The following is a 14,629-nucleotide window of genomic DNA, read 5'->3' as shown; positions in this document are numbered from 1 at the left end:
GAGATAGAGAAGTCACCTTATCCATGAGCTAGTAGTCTGGTATAGAGCATCCTGTAAACTGTATGTAGCTGTAGAAGGGCGATGAACGAGTAACTAGAAAGGCTGCCAGTGAGCTTGGGAAGATTGTGTGCCCAGAACATTCCCACTCTGTGAATCCAAACCTTTTCTCCCAAAGGTTATGCTGATTCACTTCGACAGCTACTTATTTTTCTAAACTTAATTTGGATGCTTTTTGTACTCTCAACTGGTCAACTTATTACTTATTGTACATTAAATGTCAAACAGTTACTGATGTGAAGCTTGTGAAATGCTAATAACTTAAACTCCCACAGTGTGAACATTATTATAAAATAAAGCACAAGGAGGTTGAGAACAGGTGGCTTTTAGGGTTGTAAAAGACCTACTTTTCCTTCATCAAAACTCTGCTCTTAAGTCTCTGTTTCTGGACAGTTAAACTCCTTAGGACTCCTTAACATTTTCATGAAGAGAATAATGAAGTGGCTTAAATTTCTGACACAACCCTTGACCTGCTTTAACTAAACTACTGATGACTGAATGGGGCTGTTTTTAAGAAGAAACGTGACTGAGATTACCCAAAATTGCGTGCTGTCCCCCCTCCCCTCCCCCCCCAAATCCTGCAAACAAAAGAGACCAGTTCATTTGACTATATTGTGGTTGTGAGAACAGGGATGGGTGAAGGAACACACGCTTTGAAAACCCAGTGCTGCATTGTGCACATTCACAGCTTCACGTGAGTTGCAATGCGCTGAAGCTAATGTGACATTGATTGTCGGTGGCTGAGGTTTGGGTTCATGATCCTGTGTGAATCCCCCCCCTTTCTTTAGCTCAAATGGGAGTCGGGCATTTTTTTCCCCCTTCTGTTAAGGGAATGCAATTGAATGTGACAGCACGGCAATGGCTCATGGTCTTTTCAGGATCACTCTATCTCCCACTCTCTAAAGTTGATGTCCGGCATTGCCTTTTCAGCGGGCCTGACCAGCTGAAAGAATTCTGAAAGACGAGGTGGCAATAGAAACGTCAAGTGCCTTCTGTGTTGATGAAGGCAGGAGCTGGAAGATAAATCTTGCTCCTCTACACCGTATTACCATGATAAAAAAANTTGATGGATAATTCTGTAGTGCTGGGCACTGTCACCGCTGTCTTTTTAGTGGTTTGATTAATTGCTTTACAATTTTCATCAAGTACCATTGCAGTCGGTTTCACATTGCACCCCTGTCAGGCAGAAGAATAGACCGACTGTTGAAAGTGTCTGTGGCTGGTCACCAAGCGCCTTGTGAGTGACCTGCCTTCCCCCCTTCTCCCTGGTGGGTGCATTAACCAGCAAGGGCAGCCCTTTAGACCCACGCGGGGGGAGGGAGGGCACAGAGTGAGGGGAGCAGTCAGATCGAGCACACAGAAATGAGCAAGTAATTGATGTTAGGACATAAACATTAGATTTTAATCAGCGTGTGGATTTGAAAAGCCTTTGAGCCCAGATTGTTCAGTGAATAGAGCTCTGTAGAGAAGGCGTAAATTGGCTACAACCAAGAAGGCCACGCTTTAATTGATTTTGTAGGGGAGTAGCAGAGTTTTTTTTAAACTGCTAGGCTTCCATATGTTTAACAGGTACTGTCCCTGCTGTCTGCAAACAGCACAAAGGGCTGTAATTAAAAGGGCACTTTCCTCAATCACTGATGTAGGGGAGAATTGTGCTTAAAGATCTTTGTGAATTTAACATGAAAATTAATCTTTTATTTGCTTGCCCTGACCTTTCAAAAGCTTTTTTCGTAAAAATTAAAAGTTTTGTTTCTGGGACTCGTAGAAATTAACCATTCTCCTATGTGCAGCTGAGGAAGCTGTTCGGCTCAACTACAATTTGTACTCGGACAACACCTTTCGTGTAGGAAGAGTGTCACAAAGAGGCTTTACACAGGCTGGGGAGAGGTGGGCGTGCAGTCAAAGAGAGAGATCTTTAAACCAATTTTGAAAGCAGGGTATGTGAGGCAGAGTGATTTCCAAAGTGTTCGAGAGGGTAGAGTCTTTTACTGACTAACAAGTTACAAATGACATCCTTTCTCTCTCTCTCCATCACTCTGAGACCAGTTCTCTGCCTCCTGGACCTCTCCACTTTGACATAGTGACCATGCCAACCTCCTCCACCCTGTTTCCCCTCCCCGATTTGGCCCCCACTCCAGCTCGGGTGCCCTCTTATACTGTCCACCACCTTGGCACATCCTCCTGACATAAAAAGTGCTATATTAATGTAAAATTGTATTGGAAAGGTCGCTATATAAATACAAGTTATTGTTGTTGAAAACTTGCTCACATAGTGAGCGGAGGGCATGAAGCAGGCCAGAGTTGACAGAACCACAAGAATGGGGTGACAGGAGATGAGTGAGGTATGGGCAAGGCCATAGAGGCATTTAGAGGTAAGATTGAGAATCTTAGTCTATCCAATGGAGAAGGGATGAGGGTGGGATAATGGGCTTATGGAGTTCGGGATGATCTGAGCTTGTGGAGGGTGGAGCCGGGCAAGCACAGGGCATTGGAGAAGTCCAATCTGGAGGGGACACAGGAATAGACAAGGGCAGTTTGCTGCGTTAAGCTTCAAGAGGAAGAGACAGGTGATGTCCTGTAGGAGAACGGAGTCCAGATGAAAGGTTGTAGGAGAGCTGAGGGCTGAACAAACTACTGTGAGTTGTAGTGAGCGTCGGGGAGATTGGTACAGTGAGTGCCTGAGATGGGGAGATGCTGGCGGAAGCTTTGTCAGTGTTGAATTGGAGAAGGTTACACCTTTCCAGGACTTGATGTTTGACAGGTTATCTGGCAGAACAGCAGTCGTCCTGGAGTAGAGGCAGAAATGCAGTCGAGGTCATCCGTGTACATATGGAAGTGGACCACATGCCTGCGGTTGATGACACCAAGTGGGAGCAAGAAGATAGGAACATAGGAATAGGAGGAGGCCATTCAGTCCATCGATCCTATTCCACCAGGTTTAGATCTTGTCAGATCTTTTAATCTTTAATTTGTGGAGTCCTGTTGTGTATTGGTTAGAGCACTCGCCTCGTAAACGAGAGGATGTGGGTTTAATTCCCAGGCAGGGTGAAATGTTAGGCAAGTTTTCTTACTCCACAAGCCTCTGTTTACCTAACAGTAAGTGGGAACCCGGTTGTTAGTCTATTGGCGGATCACTTTTCCAGGGAAGTAGTCCCTTCAAAAAAAAATAATAGTTTGGTCATTCAATCCGCCACTGTTTGTGGGACCCTGTTGTGTCTCTTTTAATCCCTGGTGATTCCCCCCGTACAGCTTTCTGGGACAGAGCTTCCACATCTTCACAACCTTCTGTGAAGAAAAGGAGAGAACTGTGCCAAAATTGGTGCTCCCTAATCCAATGGAGCTGTTTACCCTCGTCCAAATTCCCTGCTTCTTCAGTGTAACCTTAAAAGTGTTCCTCATTCAATGTCTATTCAATTTCCTTTTAAATGTTCTGGTCTCAACCTCGCAAGCTCACTCGAGGTAAACAATTTTATGTTCTCATGACCTTCCGGGTGAGAATCTCTTCTAACCTCCTAATTTTGTGATAATCCTGATTTTATGCCCCTTGGTACTGATTAGAGCAGGAAGTGAGGGATGAAAAATGTAATCGATTTGGGGTTAATTCTACTTTGGAAAGTTAAATGCATTTCTTTCTCTTTCCAGTTTACTGGGAGGTTTGGTAATATCAGTGTAATCCAAGAATTTATCTTAAACTCTTGCTCCAGTGCTTTAACTAGTATTCGTGAATAAGGTTTTGACTTTGTAACCATAGGAATAAGACAGACAGGGCACCATCTTCAGTTACATGGCTGTTGCAACACCAGTGTGTAATGTTGCAATCTAATTCCTTGCATTCTTTGCTTGTTGCTCACGACCAACCTCTAGCAGGTGCCTGTGTTAGGTATAAAAAAAACTTGCATTTAATATAGCATTTTATGGTGTTAAAGCACTTCAACACAGAGCTACTTTGAAGGGTAGGGACTTGAGTGTTGGTATTTTCCCCGTTGAACTTCACAAATGCAGTGAAGGGAATAAACGTTTTTTAATTGAGGAGGAATCTTGGGCAGCATGACAGAAAAATCCCTGCTCTTTGAAGTAACCATGGGATCTGTAATGCACACTGCAACCTTGGTTTAACAGCTTAGCAGAAGGGCAGCATCTCCGACAATCGGCGCTGCATTTGAGAATCGTCCTGAATTCTGAACCGGGACGAGGCTCAAAACCCACAGACTCCACACACGAGAGTGCTTCCAATTGAGCCACTGAAGTGATGCAACCATGTCTGGTTTCCATCTAGTGGACTGGTGACTAGTATGTTACTTTGTCCTATACCCGTGGTTTGAGGAGCCTTATATCACTGTGAGGTTACCAGGCACACGTAACGGGATCAGCTATTGTGGAAGGTGTTGACTGCTGTGACCTGACTGACGGTTGTCTTGTTTCTCAGGTGGAGATACTATAAAAAGCATAAACCAGCAGACGGGAGCACATGTGGAACTGCAGAGAAACCCACCTCAAACCTCTGACCCTAACATCCGAGTATTCATCATCCGCGGAGCTCTACAACAGATCGAGCATGCTAGGCAGTTAATAGAAGAAAAAATCAACGGGGTGAGTAGCTTTTCACTGTCTGTTGGTGGTGTTCGCAACAACAACTTACATTTATATAGCCCTCCAGGCGGGTAATGTCCCGGAGCCCACAGCAACAAGTGTGGATTTGAGATTAAAGATGGATCAGTTGCATTCTCTATCAAGGGGAGATATAGTTTCCTGTGCGGCCTGTTCTAGCCAATTCAGCTGGCACACAGGAGCCCTGTGAAGGTACTCCTCTTCACTCCTCGGTAGTGAATCTTCCAAAACACTGCTTCTCCACTGCTTTCCCATGTCAGTGGTCCTCAAACTGCATGGGGATCATTTGTGCACTTTATCCAACAGAGTTCAAAGGTATTTGACCATTGAAGTAGTGTTTGGGACAAAGTCATTGTTCACTTGTTCACTTCACCAAAAATGGGCCAATGAAATGAAATCTCCCCTGGAATTAAGTAACCCAATGGAACCATCTGTCAATCTTCAGATAGGCAGGAATATTCTCATTCAATTGTTTTTCTCCCAAGAAAATGCATGTTCATATTTTTAGTTTAAATAATCTTCCCGACAAGAGTTGTGTGTGTATGGCCTGAAACTCAGCTAGGAAAGACTTGCTTACTAATGTATCCTGGTCCATTTTCCTTGCTTCTTAAAGCTGACCCAAAGTCAACACTAAGCTTTGCCAGGGGCATTTTTATGATCTAAACCTGGAGGAAGAGGAGAAGGAGATCCACAGAGTGTACATTGAAACACTGATACATAATCGTTGCTACAAAATAATTAGTAGCAAAGAGCAGAATAAAATGAATTAATCCCATTGTTGATCAAATTGAGGGAAAAGTGTGAAAACATAACCAGCTCATTACTCCTTCTGTTGTTACTGGTTTAGGGCCCCGGACCGAGCGGACCTGGAGGATTTAATGCAAGTCCTTATAGCCAAGGACCACCTGGACACCACCAAAAGTAAGAGGCCTAATAATTGCTCACGATTTATGTTTAATAAATAATAATAATAATCCTTGCATTTGATAAAGCGCTTTTCACGTCTTCTCGACATCTCAAAGCGCTTCACAGAATAAACTGTAAACTGAATTGACCGTACATTTGTGGGCGAAACGCGGCAGCCAATTGCGCACAGCAGCGTCCCCACAAACAGTCGTGAATTGAAAATGACCAATTTATTATTGTTTTGGAGGGATTATTATTAGTCCATATCCAGGCTCCACCCCTTTCTTGTGCCCAGCTCTACCCAGGCTCCTCCACGCCCTTCGCACACCCCTGGTGCCTGGCTTCTCCCCACCATGGCTGGCTACTCCCCCTGGGCATCTGCCCCCCCCCCCCCCCCCCCCCAGTATCCGGCTCCACCCCCTTTGATTTGAGTAAAAGCCGTGGCAAAAATGGATCCTGTCGCAGTTACATGTGGAAATCTATTTGTGGTTGAGTGATGGCGATGCTGAAATGTACTTTGTGATCAACTTAACTTTGTTTTTCATTGTAGTGGCCCACCGCAAGCCTTCATGACGCAGGGTTGGGGAAGTACATACCAGCCGTGGCAGCAGCAAGGACAGCAGGACCCGAGTGAGTTACTACAACAACTACTTGCATTTAGATAGCGTCCTGCACCCCGGGTAGCATCACCGAGTGCATATTCCTCACCCCCAGATGTCCCCTGCTTACATCCAGTGACAACAAGATGTTTCTCAGCATTTACTTGTTTTTCTCAGTCCAGTCCAATACTTATTCAGAACTTCTTAGTTTGGTCCCATCTCCTCGTGAGTCCATTGCCCCCAGATTCCTCTGATCGCACGGCACAGAGAGGTGTGGGTGAGGGAGAGAGGCAAGAGAACAGGATGGTACATGCTGTCACTGTCACAGTCCAATCCTAATCTACTACAGTCCTTTCATTCATATCTACTTTAGTTGCAAATGTTTTTGAATGATCACGCTTAAACTAAACTGCTTCAACGCAAATAGCCAGAGTTCAGGTAAGATGTATTGAGCTGCTAGTGTTTTTCAGGTGACATAATTGCATTCTTTAGGAAGTATTTTGAAGAGTAATGTATCATTTTCCCCCATATGTGAATGTCCATTATAGTGGAATCATATGATCATCCTTCTATTTAATATGGCACCTTATCAAGTTGTTGAGACACGCTTCCTGTGAAGGGTCAAAGAGACGCTTCACAGGACATACTAAAAAGAACAATCATTGTGTATTTTGTGGATGAACTCGGTATCCAATTTGTGCACAGCAGCATCCCGCAAACAACCATGGAACGAGTGACCAATTTTATTTTAGGGGATTATCGGCCAGGACACCGGGAGAGAGAGAAACTCCTTTCTATTTTTGAATAGTGCCGTGGGATCTTTACCGTCCACCTGGACAGGCGGTCGGGGTCCTTGGCTTAACATCTTCATCTGGAGGACAACATCTCCGACATACAGTATTGCACTGGAGTGTCAGCCTAGACTATGTGATACATAGTACAAAGCACTGCAGTGATTAACAATACTATCGAGTAGCTGAGTAACCCCAAGCAACAGAAATAATAAATATCATGTTCTGCAGTTTTAATATTTGACACCTTATATAACAGTCTGTGAAACTTGTCATTTTCTTTAACCTTCCCACAGACCAGAATGGTGGACATGCAGGTCAGATGGATTACTCCAAAGCCTGGGAAGATTATTACAAGAAACTTGGTAGGTACTAGAAGCGAGGCTTGAGCTTGACTTCTTGGGTTGCTTTGGCTACACATGTGAACATTTATTATTTCTGTTGCTTGGGATTTCCTTGTGTACATTGTTCCACGGCAGTGTTAGGAAGTGTTTCAGTTGCCTTAAGCCGCAGTATTGCGCCCTTTATTTCAGGGTATAATGGTTTCAGTCTCTGCTGACTTCCCAAGTGCTGACTTATGCTAGGTCCCCTGGTGCGTATGAGAAAGTTGATTGTGTTATGGAAAGCTGAGCAATGAATTGTCGCTGGTTTCTAGATGAGGTGGGAAGGGAAGTAGAGAGAACTTCCTGAGGAAAGAATGCTTGGACGTTTCGTCCACAAAACATAGTCAATTCACTTTACAATATATTCTGTGAAGCGCTTTGAGACGTCTCGAACACTTGATAAGGCGCTGTATCCAATGCAAGGATTATTATTATTATTGGACACCAGAGGTACCAGTCCTGACTGTTTTGCCCTCATCACCCATTCTGGCCAGTTTTGTTCATTGGCTTTTTGCTTCAAGCTGTATTGTGTACCTATCAGCAGGTGGATTACACTGTCATTCGTTGACCTTTTTTGGATGTTTCTAATTTCACCACAAAACCGTAGAAATTGACCAAACAGCAGGAGGCCATTGAGTTCACTACTTTGTGTTGGTGTTTACCATGCAGCCCATTCCCAGCTCCCTGCTCTGTCCCTGGCCCCTCTGCAGCTGCCTGTCTATTTCTCTTTTAAATGCCCCCATCAACTCTGCTCTAAAAGCCTTCCCTCCCACCCCCCAGCAAATCATTGCTCCCTCTGACAAGCCTCTGGGAGAACTTACCCCTCCTGTTATTCCCTGAATATCTGGAATTCACAGCCTGTTGTCCACAAAACCGTGACCAACATAGAGAGTTTTTCATAAATCATCCTCTCAAATCGTTTCAACAACAACAGAAGACGAATTGACATTTATATAACACCTTTCGTATCAGGAGGACGACCCAAGGCACTGGACAAGCCATGATTTGTACCTGAGCTGGGGGTGGGGGAGGGTAAGGATGACCGAAGGCGCGGTCAAAGAAAGTCCTTGAAGTAGATAAGGGAAGGGATGAGTCTCAAGGACTCCAGGATGAAGTTTCAGAGAGTGAGGGTGGGTAGGCTGGAAGCAAGGACATGATGCAGGACAGTGCCTTTACCTTAAACATTATGTTGAACAAACTTCTTAGTGGGAAAAGTCCTAAACTTCTTAGTCTCTCCTCATAGCCTTATCTTTTTATCTCTGGTAACATCCTTGTGCACCTAAGGTGCTCTTCTCCTTTACTCTCGTATCCTTGTTATAAAGTGGACCCAAACTGCACACACTGTTCTATGAGACAGTGAATCAATATAGAATCCAGTATTGTATTATTGTCCTTCAGTCTTGTCCCAGGTATAGTCCAATAATAACTGGTCCATAAATGGGTGATGGGATTTGAGCTAACTTTCTAATAATTCCTTGCTACTGTGAAAACAGGCTTTGCTTTTCGTGAGATGTATCTGGCCCATTCGGTGTAAGTGAGCCTGGTCTGGTTCTGCTGGAGGCATGAGATTGTATCTTTCAGAAACTGTATGAATTTCTACGATTGATAAAATATAATGTGAAAGCCAGCATTGAGCTAGCTCTCACTGTCTGTGTTCCAGAAATAAACTTAAATCAATTTACTGAGCACTGCAGTCATTGGTAGCTTGTTGTATATTAGGTCTTTGTTTTTATATAAAAAAGACATGAGAGCCTTTGTTGGCTTAGCAGGTGTAACCTGTAGTTAGTCCTGACCTCCCTATTTAAGGCTCTTGTCCTATGTCTGTGGTCAAGCTCTCAATGTCCATTTTCCTTGTGTCCAGCTACAGCCTTTTATGTCTAAAATCTCCCTTCCCCCGCCTCTTTAATGCCATTTGCAGCCTGCGTGAAGGACAAAAGGGCTCTTCAGGGTCAAAGATGCTTCAAAAGGCAAGGAAGGGATTCCTAAACTATTGATGTAGATGGTTTGCTGCTGGGCTCTCCTGCCTGCTGCTGACTTGTGCCATCTCCTGGCTGCTGATATTGTGTCTGGCTCTGATTTAAGGCGACCTGGGTCTGCCCCAGGCCAGAGCCAGACCATCTTCCCTCAAGAGCCCCGTTGTGTGAACACGTGCAGGATCAAAGCAACTTCAGCAATAAAAGATGGAATTGTTGTGATCCAGTCAAAGTAATTTGGATATCAAGAGCTCGACAAAACAATCCAATCAATCTCTTAAGATTTTTTTTTATTTGCCATTTGCCCAAAACTATTATTTGCCATCTGGGAGGTGAAAATTTCTGAAAAATAGCAATGAATCATATAAAGGATGATACTTAATGTTATAGATTTTTCCCTGAATAGTTACTTAGCTCGTTAGCATTGCTGATGCTGTTTATCCAACACAATTATCCATTAGGTTTCTCCTGGTGTCTTGGCCAACAATTTCACCCTCAAAATATGCAGTAATTCACTTTACAGTATATTCTGTGAAGCTCTTTGAGACAGGTGCTATATCAAGTGCAAGGATTATTATATTATTATTAGCTAGTTAAAAGCCCAGGCACTCCAATCTTAATTTGGCAGTGCAAGGCGGTGTCAACAGTGTTGTGTTTATGCGGGGAAATGTTGCCGAGGTGTGATCAGTGTAAAATGGAACAACTTTAAGATTTGTCATTTGCCTTATGCATCAATGTCTCACAGAATAATTATTGTCCTGTGTGAAGGTTGTTTTTCTAGATATTTATAGACAAATTTGTTGAGTTGTTACCAGTGACGGATGAGGTGCTTTATGATGTGTTTTTTTTTCGAATAGACCAGACACTTCCTGAAAAATATTTCCCTTTGATATTACACTTACTGCAATTCTGATTTGAAATAGAATGTTCTTTGTGTTTATGTGACAGGGGTTCAGGATTTGTGCTTATTTGTCAAACACCTTTTTTTGTGTGGGTGGGGAGTGGGGGGAGATGAACACTATAGTTGTCCTCAGGGTGATGAAAAGACACCAGTGTTCTGAGTCCTGATAGCTAACTGCAAGGATTATTTGTCGCCTGATGTTTTGCTAGATGTGTGGCTGTGGATGAGTACAGGCTCCCTCCACTGGCCAGCACTGTGAGGATGTCTGCGCCCTCATTCCCACATTAGTTGCTGCCATCACCGAAGGAGCGAGGAGAAAATCTGGGATTTGTCTGCGCCCCTCTGTGCTGAATTCAATGCCGAGCTGAAATGTCGCTGGCACGCACACCTGTTGATTGCATCTGCCTAAACATTGCTCTCTGCTCTGTAATTTCTCACGTTCCCAGCATTGCTCAGGCTGTTTATCCATAATAATTATCAATTAGGTTTCTCCCGGTGGCCTGACCGACAATTCCCCAAATAAAATTGGTCACTCACTCCATGGCTGTTTGCGGGACATGGCTGTGCACAGATCGGTTGCCACGTTCACCCACAAAATACAGTCATTCCACTTTACAGTATATCCTGTGAAGTGCTTTGAGACGTCTTAACAACCTGGTAAGACTCTATATCAAATGCAAGGTTTATTATCATTATTATTATTTATCATTACCGATCTCGAGTCAGGGAAGGTAACCAGGAGTTACAGATGTTATATAGATGTCCATGATGAGTTGCACGTGCCTGTATGTTGGTCAGGGCAAGGACTTGGCTCAGCTGAGATTGTATCTCCTTCCACTCCAACCCCCACCCACTATACCCGGGGGACAAGCTGCAGGTCATAGGCTGTTACTCAGTCCTACCTCTGATCACTGATGGCTGGGAATAGGGAAAAAGGAGAAGAAAGGAGAAAAATGGCAAAGCAAAGTGAGATCAGTTTTCGGCCCCACGGCAGCCATGGTTGTGTGCTACCGGGTTAGATATCTCCATCTTTCCACATGACTTTGAACTTATCAACAAATTGGGAGTTTAGAGAAATAGCAAAAGCAGGTCCCATCACTGCATGTGGACAACTTGGCCAATCTCTGCTGCCTTGTATGAGTGAGGTTTGTTCTGATGTTGACCTTCTTGTTCTCAGCCCAAGCTACAGGCACTGCCCCCGGGAATCCGCAGCAGAGCTCACAGCCAGACTACAGTGCCGCGTGGGCAGAGTATTATCGACAGCAAGCAGCCTATTATGGACAGGCCACGCAGCAAGGGCAGGCCCCTGGGCATCAGGTACGCACCTCATCACCCACAGAGTAGTAGTAATAATAATAATAATGATCCTTGAATTTGATATAGCGCCTTATCACATCGTTGAGGCGTCTCAAAGCGCTTCACAGAATATCCTGCAAAGGGAATTGACTGTGTATTTTGTGGGTGAAACACGGCAGCCAATTGCGCACAGCAGTGTCCCACAAACAGTCGTGGATTGAGTGACCACATTTTTTGGGGGGGAGGGATTATCATCCCCTGGAAAACGATCTGCCAATCAACTAACAACTAGTTTCCTACTTGCTGCTAGGTAAGCAGAGTACAGGACAAGCAACCTGTACAGAGGTGGGTGTTGAGAGGGTGTCAGGGACATGAGGACAGGAAGCGGGTAGGAGGAATAGTTAGCTTCAGCATCTCTAAACTGGGGAAGCAATTTAAATGAACCAACCTTCCTGTTCATCATCAGGGCCAGGCCAGCTTTCCTCCAGATAAGATCGTCACTCACTTTGTGGCTGTCATCATCACACTGCTGCCACGTTCCCCTATACAATAGTCACTACACTTCACAATCCTGTGAGAGGTTTTGATGGCGTAAGGCACTATATCGCATGTAAGGGCTATGATGGCTGTGAATGGCTGCTGTTGGCAAACAGGCAGGAGTCAGTCTGCAGGGACTTCGTGTCTAACCTCTACACGCACAGAACTGGGCCCCGGGGGCAAACTTGGCAACATGCTCCCAACGGCAGGAGTCACGGCAGGAGCAAATACCTCCATCTTTCCACATGACTCTGAACTTGCCAACAAATTGGGAGTTTAGAGAAATGGCAAAAGAAACCTCCAATGGGGGAGCGAGCACCAGCACAGACGTAATGAGGCAAGAGCTTGTCCTGGACTTGTTTTTATGTTGCACCTTTCACGCGAGGTAGCTTCTCGGAGAGCTGAATAATGTTGTAGTTTGATGCCGAGCCGGGGAGAGAGGGGACGTGTTGAGCATAGAGTAAAGTCCCCAGGATGAGGCTGAAGTGCTCCGGAACGCTACCCCGGGTGAAGGGCTCTATATAAATACAAGTTGTTGTTGGAGAGGAACATGCTCCGGTATGATTTTGAAGAGGAAGCGAGGCCGGGGATTGAGGGAGGGTTTCCGGAGGTGAGTGGCACGGTGGCTGGGGTTGGGGGGTAGGAAGGTGGGGGGAGTGGGTGGGAGCGGGTTGCATAGATAGGGAGGGAGGTGCCGGCAAAGGAGTTCAGAATAGCGAGCGCCAGGGCACCAACACAATGTGCTGAATGGCTGCCTTCTGTTTTTGTATTGATCACTGACTTTCTCTCTGTCCTTACTGACCAGATGTTTTCTGATATGTGTATTTTCTCTTTTTTTCCCCCCCCCACCCCATAGGATCAATAATTTGATGTCCTCTTGAAGATATTTGAATCATTGTGGGTTTGAAGCCTTTTTTAGCAAAAGGTCGACAAGATTTGTGACGCCTTGAAGAAAAAAACTTATACTTTTGTTTCTGAACACTAGAAGAGAAAAATACTTATTACCATAACTTTCTAGATTTACCATTAATGGAGTAATAGTGAACTTGAGGGGAGTGCGGCAGTTGAGGACTGAACACTGGGGAGAGGGGACATTGAGCGACAATGCAGTCAGGACAGGCTAGAGTGCGAATGGTGACTCGTTCGTTTTTAAAACAAAAACATTCTTTTAATTCTCCCCCCACCCCACATGGGCAGCACTGCCGGGCAGAACTGAAGCTGGCGATGTGAAGCTTCTTTCTTGAGTGTAAAGTACGTACGTCCCAGTGCAGACGGCAGGAATACTGGTGCTTGTGTCACCTCAGGGTTCAGTCCAGACTGGCATCACGGGAACACTGGGGTGGGGCTGCTGGTTAGTTCAGTACTGACCGAAAGGTACTAATGGCCATGAAATACAGATATACCTAATGTGTGTGTGTGTGTGTGTGTGTGCGTGCGCGTGTGTGTGGACACAAGCACCTCATTGTTGTGAAGTGCAGGAGCTCTGTGCTGCTCAGCACCAGATACAATACTGGGGGCTGGTACATTTTTATACCAGCCTGTCGTTAGTTCTGCTTTGTGACCAGGGGCTGCCAGTCAGGCAGTGAGGAGCACAATGGAGTAAACTTTTTTTTGTTAGGAGTAAAAATGAGAACTGTGAATAAATATTTAATATTTTTTCTCCAAAGTGCATGTTTTATGTCAGTGATTGTCAAAATCGAAGCTTAAAAATGTATTACAGGAAAATCTTTGGCACATTTTGTAACTAATGAATCAGTCAGAATGAGCACTCGTCTGTAACATGGACAAAACGGCAGAGAATTGCCATTCCCACGAGAGCCTGGCCTGACTCACTCCCCCTCCCGTCCTCCCTTTGCTCCTCGCTCCTCGCACTCGCTCCCCCACCCTCTCCTAACTCCCGTTCTCCTCCCTCCGCCCCTCCTTTCTCCCTCTCGCTCTTCCCCTCGCTCCTCCCCTGTAAGAGGCGAGGATCGGGGGGGTTCGCTGAAGTGCTGATGACGTGACTGTCCACCTTCTGGTTCTGTATTCTGCAATTAGATTGCACCTGTCTGTAATTACCTGAAAAAGATGAGACAAAAAAACTGAAAGTACAGGTTTTATTTTTTAGTATAAAAAAGGTTGGTTGTGTTTGGTATACACCTCTAAAGTACGGACTGCATAAAGTCTCCAGGAAACCTGCTAATGACTATTTTTTAATTATTCTTACGTGGTGTGATCTAATATGTATGATTATGTTAGCAAGTGAATGAATTTAGTATTAATTACGTATGTCAAACAAAAAAATTACGTTGATTAAAAAAGGGATGTTATTAAGTTCCTGCTGTTTAACTTGTAGTATTTGACTTTGTACAGTTAACAGTGTAGATAAACCAGGAGCTTTGGTTCTGTTTTTAATGACCTGGAGTTTACTGGACATTCCGTTTAAAATTGTACTGATTTTTTTCTATTAATGCTCGAGATGTCTAACTTTGGAAAGTGCGACTGGTAAATAGCTCTGTGCAGCATGTTCAAAAGATGTATCCCTTTTATTTTACTGACACTTGCATTTTACACTCTATAATAAAATGTCCACAACATC

At 44.5% G+C, this 14,629-nt stretch overlaps 1 protein-coding gene across 3 annotated transcripts in view; it reads left to right on the top strand.

Moving 5' to 3' along the window:
* Positions 1–14,623, top strand: part of fubp3 (far upstream element (FUSE) binding protein 3) — a 58,052-nt gene extending 43,429 nt beyond the window's left edge. Inside the window, exons 13-18 of one of the 3 annotated variants that reach the window (XM_007902781.2) lie at positions 4,484–4,647; positions 5,513–5,586; positions 6,122–6,201; positions 7,258–7,326; positions 11,396–11,535; positions 12,908–14,623. In XM_007902781.2, coding sequence (XP_007900972.1) covers positions 4,484–4,647; positions 5,513–5,586; positions 6,122–6,201; positions 7,258–7,326; positions 11,396–11,535; positions 12,908–12,916 — 536 coding nt within the window. In that variant the 3' untranslated portion in view covers positions 12,917–14,623. The remainder of the gene's footprint in view (positions 1–4,483; positions 4,648–5,512; positions 5,587–6,121; positions 6,202–7,257; positions 7,327–11,395; positions 11,536–12,907) is intronic. The other 2 variants (XM_007902782.2, XM_007902783.2) reach the window with 2 other exon arrangements.
* Positions 14,624–14,629: the final 6 nt, after the last annotated feature.

Source organism: Callorhinchus milii, unplaced genomic scaffold, assembly GCF_018977255.1.
Source record: "Callorhinchus milii isolate IMCB2004 unplaced genomic scaffold, IMCB_Cmil_1.0 Scaffold8, whole genome shotgun sequence".
NCBI lineage: Eukaryota > Metazoa > Chordata > Chondrichthyes > Chimaeriformes > Callorhinchidae > Callorhinchus > Callorhinchus milii.
This window is presented reverse-complemented; position numbering and strand designations above follow the sequence as displayed.